We start from the raw sequence: 20,769 nt of genomic DNA, 5'->3' as shown, positions 1-20,769 counted from the left end.
AGAGCAGGAAATGGTGTGTTACAGAGAGTTTCATATGGTGGCATTGATCCTGGTGAAGTCAATAGGACCCATGCCAAGCCCCAGAAATTAATACGATGTTGCTACAAAACTAATTGCGTCCCTTCTCTCTCAGGCTTGCTCAAACTCCTAGCCCAGTGTGTGCCTTTGCCACACATCTCCATAGCCTGAAGCTCTATGGCTAGAGAGGACACTTCTCCTCTCCCAGATAGTCGGGTTTTCTACTGATATAATTAATAAGTGAGGAGATGTTTTGTACAGAATGGATCTGGTATTTGAGCCATGAGTCACGAAGGCTGCTGAGAAGTCAGCAGAGAAATGCTGTTCAGCCAGAGGCAATGGAGTCCATCATTTTTCTTTTTCCTTTGACAGTGATTCCACTACAGAGGAAAATACTACCTTGAAGTTAAGAAGAATGTGTTGGGTCTGACGTCATCACCACTAATAAGAGGAGCTGGGGTTTCCTCCAAATTTTGCCATGTTCTTGGAAAAGTGTTAAATGCTTTGAAAATGGGATCTTGGCTAATTATTGCCACCTTGATGCTATTGTTATTATCTCAACTTATAGAAGTTAAAATTGAGTCCCAGAAAGACTAAACTCCCTGAATGAGTTTGTTAGTCAAAGGGCAGCCCTGAACAGAGCTAGATGGTGCTGTATTCTGGAAAAAAGAAGAGTGGATATCTCCAAGAAACTTTAGTGGGATGCAATGATGCTGAAAGCTCTAGACTGGAAATGACTCAAAAGAGAGTAAACAAAAGGACACCAACCACACAGGAGCAAAACAATGAGAAGAAGGGATCCAGTTCTCAGTGGGAGAATGACCGAGCCAAAAGGGACCCATTAGCGGGCATTTAGAGAGGAGCCTCGGCTTTGTAAGTTCAAAGAAGACTTGACCAGTGACCTGAGTCAGTTCCACTCAGAAAACTGACTCATTCTGATATAATTCACCTGAGTCTTGTGTTGATAAATGAAATAGCAGTGGGCATCTGCACGGTTCTCATTAAAGCACTCTTCTCCTGCAGACAAAAATAAATAAAGACCCTGAAGCCCAGAGAGCAATTTGAATCTATTGCCCTATTACCCCACACCATTCTTTGTTTCCACTCATGGTTCTGTCTGCTGCTTTGTAGTCCCAGGCAGCAAACCAGCCAGAAGCTATCACTAATTCTAAAATCACACACACACACACACACACACACACACACACACACACACACACACACACACGACACACAAGGGAAGGGAAGGGAAGGAAAGGGAAGGGAGAAGAGAAGAGGAGAGGAGAAGAGAAGAAGAAGAAGAAGAAGAAGAAGAAGAAGAAGAAGAAGAAGAAGAAGAAGAAGAAGAAGAAGAAGAAGAAGAAGAAGAAGAAGAGAGAAGAAGAGTGAGGGGGAGGAGGGAGAGAGAGAGAACATGCAAAAGCAATGTATACAAGATTTACCTGAAGTTCTTGGGATGCAAATGGATTTTTCAGTTTAAGAATAGCTAAAACTTAAAATCCCACATTAAATGTCCCCATTCTTTTTGTTTGTTTGTTTGTTTTTGTTTCTGTTTTTTTGAGACAGGGTTTCTCTGTGGTTTAGGAGCCTGTCCTGGAACTAGCTCTTGTAAACCAGGCTGGTCTCGAACTCACAGAGATCTGCCTGCCTCTGCCTCCCAAGTGCTGGGATTAAAGGCGTGCGCCACCACCGCCCAGCGAATGTCCCCATTCTTAAAACTACTTCAGTCTCTCTGCCAGAATTACCCAATAACACCTTCTTCTCATCTATTTTCTTTTCTTCCATTGTGTCTCTGGCGTCCAAATTTTACTTCCCTTTGGTTTTTGTTAATGTTTATTTTTAAATTATATATGAGACCCACAATTACATTGAAAACAGTAACAATATAGGACATGGGCAATAAAGGCCAGTCTCAAACCAAAATATTTTGCTCTGTATTTTTCTTGAGTATAAAATTTACACCATTTTCCTTGCTTGTGTTGGCTCCTACTTGGAGAGTTCCTCCTCTAAACTAAACCTTGTCAAGGTATTTTCCTAACAGTCACAGTTCCTTCCCAAAGAGTGTTCTCAGACCAGGGCTTAGGAGCAATTTTAAACCATGTGATGAGGTTTGGTGGTGAGCACAGAGCCAAAACACAAGGACATGCTTGATATTCTCAAGAGCTTGTTGGACTTGGTGCTCGAGGCACCTACATGGCTCCCAGGCTGTTGCTTTTGAGTGCTCTTTGTATCCATCTCGAGCACTGTAACTCTATCGAGACTTCTGCTGAGCTGATGTTATTATCCCAAATGAGTTTAAGTTTCCATATTCAAGAAAATTATATTTCAGAGTTCTGATAATAATAAGCCTAAATCATGGTCAATGATAACAAAACTTCAAATCAAATGATTATTCTCTAATCTTTACATTATTGAAATGAGGACGAAATCCATGCAAGAGTCTTGTGAGCTCAGGAAAATCAAAGATGTTCAGGAAAGAGATTGTTTAGAAGGCCATGCAACTAGGGAGCTCTCAGCATTACCAGAAGAAAGCAATGTTTTATCACGAGCAAGTCAAGCAATGGATTTTATGCTTTATTAGATAGATTTCCTGGAAAAAGCAACAGGGAACATCAAAGATAACTATATTTATATTTAAGCAGAATGGCCAATATCATACTTTAAAATGTTTTTGGTTGTCAGATGCAAAAATGTGAGATGAGCAAGAGCTCTGAATGCATATATGTTATTAATAGCAGCATCTGAAAGGGAATGGCAGCATCTGGACAGGGAATAGTTGAACAAAACAGACCCAAAGATAGGAGCCATGTGAACATCTGGCAGGAAAATAATAGTAAGTGAAAGAATAGCAGGTATAGAAGTTTAGAGTATGTGTGGAATTTGTGGGATATTTACCGTGTGGAGCTGAGCTTTCGTCATCATGAGGTCATGGAAGATGCTCTGGATTTAATTCTAAGTGTGGTGAGAAGGCATTGGGGGCTCTCAGCTAATTTATGTCCTAAGTTTTTAACTAAAATTTTAATTTGAGAGAGAGAGTGTGTATATGGGGTGTGTGAATATATGTATATATATACACATATATATGTATATGTGTATATGGGTGATATGTGTATGTATATAGGTATGTAGGGTGTGTATTTGTGAGTATGTATGTGGCGTGTGGCATGAGCTTGTATGTGATATGTGTATGCTGTGAATATGCTTTATTATCATTGGTTAATAAAGAAGCTACTTGGATCTATGGCAGGGCAGACTAGAGCTAGGTGAGAAAACTAAACTGAATAGAGAGAGAAAGAAAACAGAGTCAGAGAGATGCCATGTAACTGCCAAAGGAGAAAGATGCCAGAACCTTACCCAGTAAGCCACAGCCTCATGGAGATACACTGATTAATAGAAATAGGTTAATTTAAGATGTAAGAGCTGGGTAGGAATACACCTAAGCTGCTGGCCAAGCAGTGTTGTAATTAATATAGTTTCTGTGTAATTATTCAAGTCTGGGCAGCCAGAAAACCAATGTGCAGTCTCCGTTTGTATGTGTATGTACGAATGTGATTTGTATATGTGTATGGGGTGTGTATGTGTGTGTGTGTGCGCGTGCGTGCATGCATGTGTTTTAGGTAACTCAGGCTTCACTGTGAAGGCTGTATGAGAGGAAATAGAGTATAGAGATTGGAGAAGGAGTCATTCCAGAAGCTTAGAGGAACAGTAAAAGAAACATAATTATAATGTTTTCTGATGAAAATCAAGTTTTTTCATACAATATATTCTGAGTATGGTTTCTCCTGCCCAAACACCTCCCAGATTCTCCCCACCTCTTCACCCACCACCCAAATTTACACCCTTTCTTTCTCTCCAAGGAACACTTGGATGGACTGGACAAAGGTCCAGTGGCAAGGTTAAGAGACAGATGCATACTATTCATGAAGAAAAGGAGTACAGTGTGCAGACAAAGAAGGAAATAGAATGACTACTGACTCTGGCCAAGTTAATTTGAGGGCAGACAGCACAATGGGAAACACTAGAGAAGGACCCGATGAGCGTTGTGTTTGAGAACACAATGTCTGACTGATATGAGTTACATTTGTTTTAAGACATCAATTTTGCTTCTAGCAAAAGGCAGCATCTCAAATCAGTAAGAAAAAAAAGCTGATTATTAAGTAAATAGTTTGGAGAGAAATGGAGAGCCATATGGTAAAAATAAAGTTTAGCATGGACCTTATGTGAAGACACATACCAAGTGAGTCAGTTTAAATAGCAGGGGAAGCCATAAAAGTATGTGAAAATCATTGGGAAATTATATCATTGTCTTAATTTAGAAGGCAGTTTAATTATGACATATTTTTCATAAGCTCTCCAACCTTTCCTGATTCAAGGTAAATTGTTCTAGAGCTCTTAGCTCTCATTCCAAGAATGTATTAATATGTCTGGAAAATTATATTCAGAATTTGGGTTGATTTCTCTGCAGTTTCCTTCCCTTTCAGTGCTACTGGCTTATCAAATTCTGACTGTCTCTGATCTCCTTTTTCAGTCTAGTGACTGGACTATGAAACTCTAGGCTACATCACCACCTTTTTAGAATGTATACTGTATTAGGAATCCACACATTCTCTGAGGAGAAAGCATAATTCTGTAGTCTTTGAAAGTTTTGAAAAATGCCTATCCACCTGAAATACATCTCTTTACATCTAGAAAATCTAACTAATATGACTACAAGCTTGACTATTATAGATGACTATCTATTAACCTATATTTCTTAATAATACATTACATTTTTAAATGAACTGCACACACATAATACCTTAATCAAGAGCAGAAATATACATATAACAAGATTGACCTTACATTTGAATCAATAAACCAAGATCCATGCCAATGAAGATCTATAAAAATGAACCTCAACAAATTTTCATGATTAATTTCTGTAAAGTTGACACATAATTAAACAATATAGTTAAGGTAAGAGTAGACAGAAATAAAGAACAATAATGAAGCGAGAAAATACATGTGGAAACTGGGACATGCATTGCTAAACAACTAGCAAAAGAAAACTGTAATGGAAAGCAAAATTTACTTAGAACTAAATAGCAATATAATCATTATTACCAAAATTTGCATAATGGCATTGCTTTGCAGATGTATCATTTAAAAAGCTACAGCAAAAACATTAGAAAAGCTAAAAATAATGAGATAAACATCCAACTTCAGATGTTGCAAAACAGAACCAGATAGACCATAATAAGAATGTAGTCACTAAGCTGGAGCAGAAACAAATGGAAAAGAATAATTAAGTCATAGAGATAATCAGTAAAGTCAATAAACTAATTTTTTTAAAAGCTGGTAAAAAGAAATACAATTCACAGATGACTGACGACCGGAAGAGATCACAACCCAGTGATTTTAGAAAAAAAGTGTATGTGTATGTGTTTATAACAACTACAATTACTCATTGCTAAGATATGATGAGAGATATTTTGAATCACCATGTAATGTTCTAGAACATACATCATTTTAATATAAAACATTCCTCATGAGAAATTAAGATTCAGCAGATGATTTATTGGATGCATTTTTGCTTAATGGTATTTGAAATCTATGATGAGCCGGGCAGTGGTGGCGCACGCCTTTAATCCCAGCACTCGGGAGGCAGAAGCAGGTGGATCTCTGTGAGTTCGAGACCAGCCTGGTCTACAGAGCTAGTTCCAGGACAGGCTCCAAAGCCACAGAGAAACCCTGTCTCGAAAAACCAAAAAAAAGAAAAAAGAAAAAAATGAAATCTATGATGAGTTTATTATTGCATAGTCCTATCAGGACTTGATGAGTATCCATGCTGAAAGTCATATGACATCCAGGAAGACTGAAGCAAAACAATATAACAGATACTCATCCACAAATTTGTCTATAAATTCAAAAATATCCTAACTACCTTCTCAGAAATTTTAAGAACAAAGTTGATACAATGATTTAAAATTTTACATGAGTGTACAGAAGCCCTATAATAACCAAAACAAACTTTAAAAGGATCAAGTTAGAAGATTTAGCTTTACTTCTTTCAAAATTATTCTTAAACTGTAGTAATAAATGGAGACCAACACTGTTCCCATAGTGATGCATGAAAATTGATCAACTTAAAATCAAGACCCCTATATGTACATCTAAAATAAACAACTTATACAAAGACTCTAAAAACATCTAACTAGGAAAGAAAAGCATCTTGAACAGATGTTGCTGGAGATACTAAGTATGTATATGGGATAAAAATGCAGCTTGGCCTCTTCCTCAAACCACTCAAGAATTAAAATTGAAAATAAGTTTTTAAGAGGATAATATAAGACAATATTCTCATGATCTTGATTTATATCAAGATACTTTAAACACACACACACAACATTAGCCATGAATGAGAATAATAGAAATGATTTTGTATAATGTAAAAATTCTTCTTAGTAGATGATGGTGTTAAGAAATTATAAAGGCAAGCTCTACCCCAGGAGAATATTTGAAATAAACCTGACAAATGACCTACACACTGAATAGAGAAAGAATTCTTTTATTCTAATGATGAAAAGGCAAAACATTAAAAGTTGTCTACAGTATGAACAAGCATGGAACCAAGGAAAATATACAAATAGCTAACAAGTCTATATTTTGAAAGTGCTTGTCTGGGCTGGTGAGATGACTCAGGGTTTAAGGGCAGCTCTGTTGAGCTGGACAACCTGAGCTCAGTCCCTGGGACCTGCATGACAGAAGGAGAGAGCAGATTCCCAAGAGCTGTCATTGGATCAGTACCACACAGGTGCCATGGCACACCTGCATAAATGTGCGCACACACACACACACACACACACACACACACACACACGAGTTGTTCATCATTATCAGTAATCTGCTAAACCACAAATCAAAACCACAATACATGTATTCAAATGACTGCAATGCACAAGTCACGATGATCCTTGGTGAGAATTTGGGGCAATTTATTCTTACATATCCTACTGATGACATAATAGTAGAAGTATTTTTGAAAGCCACTCAGAATCTCTTATCGGAGTGACTATACGCCAAAGTGACTTTGTAATGTGTCAGCCTGACCAAGGTGAACTTCACTTCTCCAGATTCCTCTCCTGGTAGGTCACCAGTTAGAGCAGAACACAAGAAAGCCCCTTGTGAGAGATAAGAGTGGGAACATCAATCACCCACCATTTCTTACAACCCACACATCTTTCGTCTGCTGATTTCATTCCTATGGCTTGAGGTGATGTCTGGACCTCCACCCTCCTCTCTCTCTCTTCCAACTTTCCCATCACAGAAAGAGACCATAAGAACTAACACCAGACAATCCTGCCTCCACTTTGGGTGCTAACTAGTTCTTTTTTTCTCTCTCTCTTATTTTACATCTGCCTTTCTTCCCCAAATGTCCTCTCTGTGGATGTCAAGCTCCTGCATCAGACATGACTCTTGGAGGCATACAGAGACTGCAGGCAATTTCTATTGCATATTGTGCAATCTTTTTTTCTTGTAATTGCTTCTAAAATATTGTGGAGGCCCAAAAATGTGAGCCTATTTCCACCTCATCTGAAGGTCACAGAGTTTTAGCTTGTTCAAAGTTTTTGCCTGAATTCCCCTTCCTACTCACTCTCTGCCTGAAATTTCTTCCTATACCTCCTCCCTTGCTATTGGCTGTTCAGCATTTACTAGACTAGTCAGGTGCATTAGGCAGGCAAGGTAAAACAGAGCACGTCTTTACACAGTTAAACAAATGGAGCACATCTTTACATAGTTAAACAAATACAACAAATCTGTACAAAGTTAAACAAATGCAACACATCTTTGCATAGTTAAACAAAGATTCCACAACAAAAAAAAACATGTTGGTTGTCAAAGTATTAATTTGGCAATTATTTTAAAAAGTCCAATAAGAAACTTCCGAGTGGCTTTCAAAAACACTTCTACTATTATGTCATTGCCCCTGCCCCCACAGATCCTACCTGATTATAATTAAATATAACAGTTTAGCAGAATCTGGTAAATGATATGCTAATTTCTTTTCAAGGAAACCAGTTCATGTACACATAGCGGGTAACTGCAAACAGCTGAGTTTAGGGCAAAGGTTTAAAATGCGAAAAGCCCTGGGATTTGATCCTCTACGATCAAATTGGGACCATTGTGTTTATTCTTCTAGACTGCCATTCCCTACAAGGTTTTGTTTTGTTTTTTTGTTTTTGTTTTTGTTTTGTTTTTTGGCTTAATGTAACTTGTTCCAGTGATTGCTCATGATCCAGAAAATTGAGCCGTTTTCCTTCCAGAGCTTAGGAATGTGTTTTCCTACAGCTGCTGATTGACTACCATGACTCCAGTAATACAAACATGGTGTCTGGGCAAACTCAGAATGTAGTTGGGAGAAACACGGCATCGGACCAGTGCACTTAGGAGGAGAACAAGAGAATATTTGACATGGCAGCTCTCATGGAAAATCTCTGTAACACCTTGGAGCTCTCAGTATGCCCATGCCTCCTTATGCTCGAAGAATATATGAGTTCCTAGGAGTCCCAGAGGTGACACTCTGTAAGGATGGGTGATCATGGTCTTCTACAGAAGACTGGGGTACTAAGAACAGTTGTTCCGGTGGGGAAAGCAGAAAAGGCAGCCTGAACACAGAGCTCTATGCCACCGCATACCTAAAAACTCCTCAGCTTCCTTCATTGCAAAATGGCCTGTTTTGAAATTTAAAGTGGGGAGAAATCAAAGTAAAAGAAAGAGAGAATGCTCTGGGTGTGATGCTCTTCTCCAGCTGTGGGTCTGGTCACTTCTGACTTTCTTTGAGTCTTAGCTCCTCATGAGAAAAATGGAGTAAAAATCCTTATACAGTTCACTTTGTGGGGTCTGGAGAAATGGCTGGAAGTTTGGAGAGATGGCTGGCTACCCCAGCAAAATATCTGAGATCTATATTCCAGCTTCAGGGCATCTGACACCCACTGAGCTATCTCCCCAGCTCCAGCGAGAAATGTTTTCATTATTTAAACATTTTAATTGCATTTTTTGATGGTGATGGATATGCCAAGCTACATCTGTGAAGGTCAGAGGATAATTTTCAGGAATTGGGCTTCTCCTTCCACCATGTGAATTCCAGGGACAAGGCTCAGGTTGTCAGATTTAGTCTCAAGTGCTTTTCTCCATGGAGCTTTCTTGGTGGTACCCTAAATGAGAAAGACTTTTAATGAAAAAAGCTATATCAACTATTGTATACTTATACTCATGTCTACAATGGATCACCAATACATAGTTACCACTCAGACACCATTCAGGAGCTTCCAGTTTGTATAACCAGTCCAATACTGTAAATATTAAATTCGTTGACAGCAATACATAGAATCTGACATAAGAAAATGAGCTCCGAAGCTGGGCAAGGAGCACACAATCCCAGCACTGATGACGTAGTATCAGGGCACGACCAGTTTGAGAACAGCTTGAGCTATAGAGCAAGGATCTGCCTCAAAAAGAGAAACAAAAGAGAAGCAGGGAAGAAAAGAGAGAGAGAAAGAGACTGAGACAGAAATAGAAAGAGCACTCTGGCCACAGGGCCCAGCCCCCATCTCTCTTGTGCCATCCATATTAATTCTGCCGGTATTGCCAATGTGGTTTTGCACAATCTTTAAATTTCTAAGCTTCAGACTATTGTAAATGTAAAGTAAGCATTTGGAATACTATCCACTCACTTCATCAAGTTATAGTGGTGACCAAGTGAAATAAAGTCAGGGAAAACTGCACAGGCAGTAGTTATGATGAAGTCAGAGAATAGTTACAGCTAAAGAGTCAAGGCATCTCCAGCAGACATCTGGTAGACCAGGTAACTGCTTGCAGCTCTGTGTAACGAACAAAACACAGCTTCAGGCTTCTTGTAGCTTGCCGTTGGGAACCAGTAGTAAGACGGAAATGATGGCCTGTTGTATTTGCTCTTTCTCCTGATAATAACTAATGAAGTACCTCTTTCTCTGACTGGACCTTAATGATCCATGCCAGAAAGAAGGTGCCTTAGTTAGCTTTAACTGTTAACTTGACACACCTGAGAAGGTAGTCTCAATTGAGAAACTACCCATATCAGATTGGCTCACAGACATGTCTGTGGGAGGTTGTCTTGATTGTTAATTGACATAGGAGGACCCAGCACACTGTAGACAACACCATTTCCTGTGTAGGTGGTCCTTGGCTATAGAAGGAACCTAGCTATGTTTGAGTCTATGGATGAGCCGATGAGCAACGGTGCTCTGTGGTTTCCGCTTCAAGAACTGCTTGAGCTTCTGCCCTGATTTCCCTCAAAACTGGACCATGACCCAGAAGTATAAGCCAAACAAATCTGTTCCTCCCCTTGGTTGCTTTTGGTTACCGTGTTTATCACAGTAAATGAAAGAAGACGAGAATAGAAAGCGAGAGAAACAAACGGGCCAATTAGGGAGCCCAGAGGCAGTTTTGTCTCACAGGTTACAAACCTCTTGTATCACTAACGTCATTTACTTTGGATCACTTCTCTGTGCTACGGAATACAGAAGGGTAAAATGATTCAGCTCAAGAATTATTTGTGCTGTCTCAGGTCCTGGAGAGGAAGAATGCAGCTGCCTCCAGCTCAAATCATGTGAGTCCAAGCAACAGGAGACTGAGTCAATCAGACGGAGACAACAGTATGACTAGAAAGCCATTCTCCCAGCCTTAAGGTCGCCTTCTGATGCCTGTACTTACAGTTCAAAGGGACACGATTTTGTTTTTGTTTTTATCAGTCCGTGCCTTCTGGATCTTTGAGGTCTCCTTTCAGTCTGTTGCATGGTTTGAGGGGTTGGGATCTAAATAAGTGGTTTTATTTGGATTTCAGCTACCTTGATCCTCATTTGCCAGTGCTTTACTGGATGCTGATTAATAAAATATAAGACCCCTTCAAACAAGCTAAAAATATAGGCTGTTTGACTTCCTTTACTTACAGTTAGTCATTCTAAGAGAGTACACTGGGAAGAAACAAATCCCCAACGCCATTAAGCCTTTTTGGAGGAAGCAAGCAGGGCTTCAAATGAGTGAGATTAGTCTGCCCTCCATGTTTACCCCTGACTGCGAGGCAGAACTGGTGTCTGAATGAAAAGTCACGCAGTAGTTACCTGCCAGAGAAAAGAATCTGGACAATTCATTAACTTTTCTTGTTTTCCAGTTGCTGCTTAGAAAATTGGCTGGAGATGCATGGAGACAAAAAACGTGATGGATGCCTGACCTACTTATTTAGAAAAGGTGCCAGTGTCAGGGCCCAGGGAGTGCAATGCAGACATCTTGAAGGAAACAGAGTAGGGACTATCCCCAGAGGATTCCATGGTTATTGATGGTCTCACAGTCTCGCTTCTTCTTTGGTTCCAGCATTTGCTGCTCCTCTCTGAGTCAGTATTTCTCACCTTGGATGTCTGTGCATGAGGAGCATTGTTTCCTGAGGGTAGAAGCCATACTAATTCCAATGTCCTTTCTTCGTCCCTCTTCCTAGGAATTCAGGAGGAGATGGTATCTTCTGCATGCCTTTTTCATAAATTAGAACCTTAATTTTGCTAACATTCCTCCAAGAGGATTTCCTGACTGTTCTGGAAGGATGTCATCCTTGGTGCTTAGCTATGGTCTGCATGGGATTAAGACAGTGTCTCTGGAGAAGGTGACACTTGTTTGATAAATTCTCCAGAAGCGTCTCTGTGTGAATTGGGTGGAGTCAGTGGAACATAACAAAAGGCCTTGACTAGGAGAGAGACTGGCATGGCGGGAGCTTTAAGAGCTTTAGGTAGCAGGTTGACTTGCCAGCTTGGAGAACCATGTGTGACAGCTGAAGACTTAGGATGATAGTCACTGAAGACACAGCAGTCAATTTTAGTTAGAGTAACCTGTTCAGTGTGCAAGTGGTCTCTGAGGGAATCCACGTGAGACTATCTGCAATGCCCCTGCACATTGACTTAAATTATCTAAAATGGCAGGCAGTCAATACTTGTGGATTTTTGAACTGAGTTTGTACTTTGCTTTTAACAACAATGCCTGGGTTTTCACTTTTCTCTTTTTGAGACAGGGTCTCATATAGGGCAGGTTGGACTTAGATTTGCTATTTATCTGAGGATGATCTTGAACTTCTAGTCCTCCTGACTCTGCCCCTGGGTTCTAGGATTCCAGGCATGTACCACCAAGCCCAGTATATGTTGTCCTGGGGATTGAATCAAGAACTTCGTGCATTCCAGGAATTCACTCTTCCCACTGAACTACACCCGCAGCCCCTGAGAGAGTTTAATGCTTGGGTATGTGAGGTGTCATTCAGTCAGTGAACAGTGAAGCTGCCCAATGGGTCTGCATGTTCCACTCTGCCAGATCCTCTGTCTTTTGTGTCTGGTGTCTAAGGAAAGCGACAGAGCACGGGGAGCTATCTAAAGTCCAGAACAGTCTGATCCAATATTCTCGATCGCTTTCTCCTTTGTTTCAGAAAGTATTATTCTTCCTGTGAGAATTGGTTCATAGTGGAGAACTCCGAGGGATGGACAGTGGGTTACAAGTGGCAGCTTGAGACACACACGTGGGAAACAGCGTGAGGACGTATCCAATTCTTCATCTTCAGATAGCAGAGTAAAACACAGTAAAGGCTAGAGGAATAGTCTAAAAGAGCACTCTCTGCCCTGGAATTTATATTGGTCACCTGGCACTGTAAAATAATGGGGCCGTGTACAGTGGATATGGATTGCCAACGTTGGCCAGGACTTTTCATCCCTCAACCAAAGCAATCCTCACATCAGAGTCCCCTAATCCTATGGCTGTCTTGGGGAAGATGTTTTAAAATATTTATTTACTTGTGTGTTGGGAGGCAGGGAGGTGCCTTTGCCATAGCATGTGTGTCAAGGTCAGAGGTCAATCTTTCAGGAGTTGGTTCTTTCTGTCCATCGTGTTGAAGTAAGGAGCCTTTGGTTTGTGTTGTATCTTAGCCTTCTGAGCCACCTCCGTGGCATGGGAAGATTTTAAGAAATAAGTAATGTGCACAATCCAATTAGAGCAACGTACATTAAAGTGCTATGGCTGACAACTTTGCAAGGGGGTATTTTGTACTCAGAAGAGTGGCTTGTTAATGCTAGTAGCTGGAGAGCTGGGAAAATTGTCTTAGCATTTTTCTGAGACAGATTTCTTTAGCATCTTGTTCTGTGAGATCAACTTTAAGAACATCTTTATTATGATATATAATGTGTACTTATATAATAAGTATGTTATATATTATATATGTATTGTATAGATATACATGTCAATATGGCATAATATAAATTTGCAATTGGATTATCTAGAAGAATGCTGAAATTATCCATGATGTAACTGTAGACAACTCCCTACACCTCTACAGACCCAAATTTCTCACTGATGACCTGGAGACAGGGTGGAAGCATCAGGAAGGTGGGGGTGTCTCCTTATGTGTAACAACTGTGTATAACTGGTCACTGGAGAGATTTGACTGCGCAGGAGGGTCCATGCCAGACTCCAAGTCTTTATGCCTCCAGCTTCACGTCCCTCAGCTAAAGTGAATCTTTGCAGAGAGAGGAGAGGTGGCTCCCCATCCTGAAAGTGACAAAATTTTCTAAACCTGAATTTTTTAAAAAAAAAAAAAACCTATCACCTCTACCTACTCATTGTCAGTTAATTGATAGAGAAATCTTAGTAGGTTGGGATTTCAGTTAAATTAAGACATCCAAAGAAATGTTCAGTTAAAGGAAATAAAGAGCATCAGTCTCTACACACTCGAGTCATTTAAGCTTCTGTTGGTGCTCTAATACCCTTTTAAGTGTCTTTTATGTTTTCTGAAATTCTGCTTGGAACAAAGAGGCTTTGGGCATTTAGCAGTATAATTCAAGAGAGATATCAGTTCTTCCAGTTGCACAAGGCACTGTTTCCCCGAGCGTGGTTGTGGTCATGTCAGTCAGCTTAATACCCCATGGTGAAGACTGCTTGGAAACATGGTCTCAATGATAGAGACCTGGCTACCTGGCTAGGCAATCTGTCTGCCAAACATGGAGCAAGGACTCATAAGCTTGCCTTTTAATAAAATTATCATCCATGTCTTTCATTGATCTAACAATAAACCATTAAGAATGGTAGGGTTTAACCCAAAAGTTTATTATTTGAAAAGACCAATACCTGGCCTGATGAGACTCATTCAAACACAAACTGCACCCAGAGGCCATGACAAAAAAAAAAAAAAACCCATGGGGGAAACTGCTGTATTAGGAAAATTGAAAGACACCGATTGTGGTGTTTTGAATGAAAAATGTGCCCCACAATCTCAGGTGTTTGAACACTTGGTCCCCAGTTGGTGGTCCTGTGTGTGAAGTTTTAGGAGACCCTTTGCTGGAGGAAGTGTGTCCCTGGGGTGGACCCTGGGAGGTTACAGCATTGGCCTGCTGTAGTTTGTTCTCTCTGCTTTGAGCTTGTGGTTCAGGATGTGAGCTCCCAGCTTCCTGCTGACGCCACCATGCTTCTAGTTGACCATCATGAACTCTTTTCTCTGAAACTATAAGCTAAAATAGACTCTCCCTTCCTGAAGTTGCTTCTACTCATGGTGTTCTATCACACTAATACCAAAGTAACTGGTACACCAACAATTCAGAAAATGTATATTCATCAAAAATAATTGCTTAGATTTTCTAGTTTGGAGAGTCTGTCTTATCTGGGTCGGTTTCCCTGACACACAATAGGATTGAGTTTCACTTGGACATTGGTTCATTTGGCCTGCTTTTCTCAAGTTAAAGCCTTGAATCCCAGGTTTCAAGAGACTCCATGTAATTCCTCTGACCCTGGTGACCAATCAGGAATCTGAGAGCTGATCATATCTCTAAACTGCTGTGCCATTGTCTCCACAGTGATGCTAACAATGCCACCTGAAGTGTCTGTGGTCTTTACTAATAGTACTTCTTGTGGGAAACTCTCAGAACTCATCCAAGATAATAAAATCATAAAAAATAGATGGTATTGAAATGATTGAAAGGCATTACATCTACATTAAATATAGTTGGGCCTTATGGGGACTAGAAACAAGAACTCGCTTCAACCGCTTTCTAGGTCCCTCTTCCTCTTTCTCTTTCCCACATTCTCATCTTTGCTTCTTCTTTGTAAATCTAGCTTTATTGATTTCCTCTCATTTAATCTTTCATTTTTTACATAAGCTCTACCCTTCTATCCAGTTCCAATTCCACTAGATGTGACCTTAACACCTCGTCTAAACTATCTTAGTATCAAATCCAAAATCACAGGACTTGAAGTTAGTGGCTCTGGGATTTGTGGAAAGAAAAGGATTGCTATGTGCATTGACTAATACAGGGCCCAAACTATACTACCCTCCCACATCCCACATCCTCTACCCGCTTCTAACAGTGACCACAGCTGGGGCAACCGGTGATTGCTATCCCTACCTAAGGAGAAGGGGTCACTAGAAGGTTTGACACTTTGTATATTTCATTTTATTTTCTGAGTTTTGTTTAGCAGCCTCTTTTGGGATTGACTCCTGGTGAGGTCCCTTCCATGGATCAAGGCTTCACCTGTGGGACGCAGTGTGGGGAAGAAATGATTCTTTCCTAGGAAAAAATTACTTCTTGAAAGAATGCTCCAACGCCAAGAGAATATGTGAGACCATTACATAGATATATATTTGATATGTGATTTCTGTTACAGGTTAATATTTATTTTATTATCAGTAAGAGTGAGTTACATATTACTCAAAGTATTGGATACAATAATCAGAAAACAAACATAATTGGTCCAGAATTTAAAACTTCTGAGAAAAGTGCTGGCACAGGACTTGATAAACCTCTCATTTCTGTTCCATTTTACCCAAAAAAAGAAAGACTTCCCACGTTGTAGAATTAAAAAACAAAACAAAACCAAGTTTCCTTATATTCTGACAACTTCAGGACAGAAAATTTGCCATACATTATCCAAATTCTTTGCTCCTGTGGCGTATTCCTCAGCGCTGTCTTTTCTTTTGTCTCTGCTTTCACCTGTGCCTCTTCCTAAGTAGGAACTGAAGTGCTCTTAACATGTTTATTATTACGGAAGAACAGTGAGACACAGCATTTCAGACAGGGAGGGGAGAAGGGGAAGTGAGCGAAGAGGGAAAAGGCATGTATGTCAGACAAGGGAATAGGTACGAAACATGTTAAACTGGATATGAGTCAGATGGCTACATGGCTTCTCTACTTGATGAGTATGGTTATCATTAAGCAATTAAACAAGGTTAAAACTCCAAAGATTCTGAATGTGTGCTGTATTAATCACTCACTCTCATAAGCTTTCATTTAGTTTCCCGGATATTTCCTCAGTGGGGAAAGTCAACCTTTTCCGTTCCAAGATGGTTTTCTGGGGCTACAAAAAGCTCTTCTTTGGCTATCAATTCCTCTGCTTAGCCACTGGACTTACTTAGAAGTGTCTTTAACACAAGAAGTAGCTTTTAAACCGTTCACCATCGGGCTTTGTACTAAGAGAACGTTAAATGGATGCTAGAATGTGGGTAGAATAGAGAGACTCAATGCTTGGGAGCCTACACTCCAAGACTTTATATCCCAAACCTGCCTAGAGTTCCCTAGCTCTGAGGCTTGGGTGCTTGGATGCTCCAGACTGACCTCTCCACTCCCTGCTCTCTGGCACCCACAAGTTCCATGGGAATGCACCCTCCATAGTTGTTCTTGTCTCTAATCAATTTCCTGTAGGATCTTAAGATGAACGTCTTTGTCCTGCCTCATTGTGAGCCCCGAAAAACCTCTCTGCAAACCCACAGGAAGACAGCGAGATGCACTTTGGTCATCTTTCACACTGGGCTTTTCCCTCTGTGTTTCCCAGCCAGTGGGCTGATTTTACAGGACCAACCGGTGCTTACTTCTTTGCTAGTCCCTCTTTCTGCTTTATCCTCCTTCTCCATGTGTCCCTGGGTTCCAAATTTGCTAAGTTCCCAGGAAGTGAAGGAAACGCCTGGTAGGGTACTCAGTTTCGGGAGTGAACGTCACTTACAAATGAACTAGCCACCTACGTAATTCTTAAACCACCACTTGTATAATGGCATCATTTGGCAAATTCCTAGAAAGGAGTGCTTACTAGTTTATTAATTGGTTTGCTAAGGGAGATCTACTGCTCTTCAGGAAATAGTCAAACTCTTCTTGTTGAAAAGGATTTTACACAGAGAACACAGTCCAGTGAAGTCCATAAATGGGATTAAAATAAAAACTTTTTTTGATGAAGTTCACCTAATGCATTTGAAATGAAAACCTGCTTAAAGTTTAATTTATACAGTTAAGGGTGGTGGTGCTTGGAGTATGAGAAAAGAGAAAAATACTTCCATACATTTGGTTCTGCCTTTCAAAAGGTATCATCTATATAGGAGAAAGTGTGTGTGCGTGTATGTGTGTGTGTGTGTGTGTGTGAATCTGTTTACACAAACAGCCCTGTTCTAACAGACAAACATAAGACACAGCCTCCTCAGTTACTCTTGGAAGGATGGCTTCTTTTTGCTGATTTGATTTAAATATCAATCTCAATCCAGAACAATATCAAGCTCAGACAGAAGCCCAGATTATGGGTCAGGTCTGAGGCTAACCGTAGGCTTCCTTCAAGAACGAGAAGCGAATCCTTCTGTGCACTGACCACAATTTAGTCCCGACACTTTCCTACATCCCAGACCCACTTTCGGCTGTGGCTGTGCTCAGAAGCATGAGACACAAGCACTCCGGGGCTCACACACTAAGTTTCCTACTTTCTCAGGCAATTTGCTCAAGGGAAACTGGGGTGGGGAGGAGGCAGGGAGGCAGGGAGGAGGCGGGGGGATGCTAAATAAGTGTTATGCATTCTTTTCCTCCAGAGGTCATTCTACTTTTTCTAATTTCTCATATTTAAAAGAATGTATTTTCTTCTCGTTGCCATGGAAACTGCTGTTAACACAGAGAGGTTTTTTTTTTCTCCTCCAGAAAGTTTCCAGGCCAATCTTAATACATTTGGCCTCTCCTTTGGAGCCAGAATACTTACCGCCCATTTATTGCCTTAGATGTTAGAAGAATACACATGTGTATATATTGCTCTAAATTTGAAATTATATAGAGATACGGCAGATATACGGATATATGATGCTGCTGTTGGCTGCAGAAGCATGCCTTCCTGAATTCTTTCTTAGCCCCAGGACACCGCCCTTGAGGCGTCTCACCCCCACTCCCACACCTCATCCTCCTTGGACAAGCGTGGCCACTCACACAGCTTGTAAGAATAGTCAGTTGAGGTCCCCAAAACAGGAGCCACCTTGGCGAGTGTGAAACACTGAGTTACCTCTTTGGGCAGTTTTAGACATTTTGCTATTTCAATTAATATGAAGAAAATATTTAAAGTCAGAAAAGTTTTTTTTCCAAACAGTCCAATCAGATTCTTGGGTACTAGCATTTCTAACTGGGAGAGGCAAAGGTTGACTTTTTTCCTCATGGTTTGGAGGTGTAAGGGCTGAACTGAAATGGATTGGGCTCAGACTGGCTTTGCAAAGCCTACTCTATGCATTGTAGCTCCTCTTTAGAATGTATTAAGGAACGCTAGGAACGAGAGGCCGGTGTAGGAAACAAGGTACTTGCTTAAAAATCGAATGGTGGCTGCCCTTTAAACAGCTTCCTGCTTTTTACTGACTGAGTTCAGAAATCGTTAGAGGATGAGAATTAAAACAATAAACAAGACCAGTCAAATGCCCTGAAAGGGGACCATTTTCTTTTCAGCCTGGTTCAAAGAGCAATCTAACACCTATTCTTTTCACAGGCGGCTTTATGGTAAGCAGTATATTTTTCTGTGACTCGGGCTGACAGAAACTTGGTGGACAGACCTTCATTACAAAGCAGTCAGAAGGAAGAGATGGAAGCAAAGGCCTTTAGTAGACCACAAATCCACATCTGAACCAACATGAGCGAAAGAATTGGCAACAGTCTAGGGGTTGCCTTTTTTTGGGTATCTTGGAGCAAAGCTGCTATGGGAAAATGTGCAGGTGCTTGGGAGATGCTGTGTTACTACAGAGGATAGACATCAACTCACAGGGTGATTTTTGAAGCCTGGTAATCTGACAATTGACCAGCTGACTACTTGATTAGCTCCTTATAAAACTTGGAGCGCACAAAACGGGGCAGCGAATCCTTCTCCATCAGGGCGTAGATTCTTTTCTGGGCTAGGTCAAAACTGCTCGGGGACGGTTCCACCAGGTTCTTCATGGTGATGTCTTTAGTGAAATGATCGATGTTCACCTGTGGGCCAGGAAACAGGGTCACTGAGTCAGCGTAGGCTTCAGGATTGGATGAGGGGCCAGAGCGGCAGGATTCTCACCAGCAAGACAAGGACAGAAGGGATGCCATGCAAAGGGAGAAAGACCACTGCTGTTTCAGAAGCAGTGGGGTGAGGAAGCTGATGCTGCAGCGATCACGTGACTCGGATTCAGAGGCAACTGGCATTAGACACCTACCAGGGGCCTCCACCTGTAGCCAATCTATGCATATGCTATTTCATCCTTCAATAACCTAAGAATATATCTACAAGTTAAGCGGCTCAAGATCATATCTCTGGTAAGAGGCTTTTTGGTCTTTTTTTTTTTTTTTTTTTTGGTTTTTCAAGACAGGGTTTCTCTGTATAACAACCCTAGCTGTCCTATAAGTCACTCCTGTAGACGAGGCTGGCCTTGAACTCACAGAGATCCGCCCCTCTCTGCCTCCCTGGCTCTGTTAAGTGCTTTTATCAAACAGATTTGAATGCAAGTGAACTAATACCTGATTTCACAGACTTTCTACCCATTAGGTGTCCTGCCTTCTGATGACAGTGAAGAACTGGTGACCAGGGAGCCTTACTTTAGAACGAGTCTTCCCCGGAAACAAACCAGGAGGCAGCAGTTCTGACCAGATAACACGCACAGCGAGGAACCAGCGCTTTATCTACAGAGTGGTTAGTTTGTCCTGGGGGATTGAATCTGGGACCTGCTGCATACACACTAACCAAGAGCTTTACCAACTGACTAACATCTCCACACCCACATCTGTCTCTTGAAAGGACCAGCTAAGGATGCTACACAGCCAAAGGAATAAATATTTCATGTTGTCTTTATAAGATTTGTTACATATGCATAAGAAGAGAGATGACGGGAATCTTTCCCTTTACAAATCATCTATCAGTCACCCATGTGCTGGACTTGAAACCTTGATGACAATTCAGTGTCTACGTTGGATTCAAGAGAACCATGGACAACAGGACCTGACCAGATGGACAGGTCTCGCTGTGGCCATCTTGGATTTTTCAACAAGCTTTTTGGTTTGGTTTCATCGATAGCAAAGATAAGAATAGACAGATTTCCCCAAAGTTTCCTTGAAACCTGAGCATATCTGGTCTTCATCAGCCAATTAGTGGTATACTGGCTTTAAATACCTTTTGCACTGTTACCTTGTTTTATTTTGGTTCCCATGAACAGTAAATCCTGCTGCCTCAATAAAGGACGAATGTCAAAGGCTAGAAACAGGGGACTCACTGGCATCGATTAGTTGGAACATTCATGCACTTTTTTCTACATCTATTGTTTGTTTAATTTAATTCTCATAACATTACAAAACAGCTGTAGTCAGTCTTACATCCCAAATGGAAGAAAATAGACCCCACATTTTATCCCAAATCTTACATTGGGTTCCTTCGTCCTTAAGGTTGGTTGTATGGTACTGAAGAGCCATTGCTGCACAGTGG

General features: G+C 40.8%; 1 protein-coding gene across 1 annotated transcript in view; it reads right to left on the bottom strand.

The window, feature by feature from the left end:
• Nucleotides 1-15,663: 15,663 nt before the first annotated feature.
• LOC142858951 (regulator of G-protein signaling 5) overlaps nucleotides 15,664-20,769 on the bottom strand; it is a 38,213-nt gene continuing 33,107 nt past the window's right edge. The window contains exon 5 of the mRNA XM_075989031.1: nucleotides 15,664-19,295. Within this exon, the coding sequence (XP_075845146.1) occupies nucleotides 19,134-19,295 (162 nt within the window). The 3' untranslated portion in view covers nucleotides 15,664-19,133. The remainder of the gene's footprint in view (nucleotides 19,296-20,769) is intronic.

The sequence above is a fragment of the Microtus pennsylvanicus genome, chromosome 10 (genome assembly GCF_037038515.1).
Source record: "Microtus pennsylvanicus isolate mMicPen1 chromosome 10, mMicPen1.hap1, whole genome shotgun sequence".
NCBI classification, from domain to species: Eukaryota; Metazoa; Chordata; class Mammalia; order Rodentia; family Cricetidae; genus Microtus; species Microtus pennsylvanicus.
The sequence above is the reverse complement of the archived record's forward strand: the minus strand, read 5'-3'. Positions and strand labels throughout refer to the sequence as shown.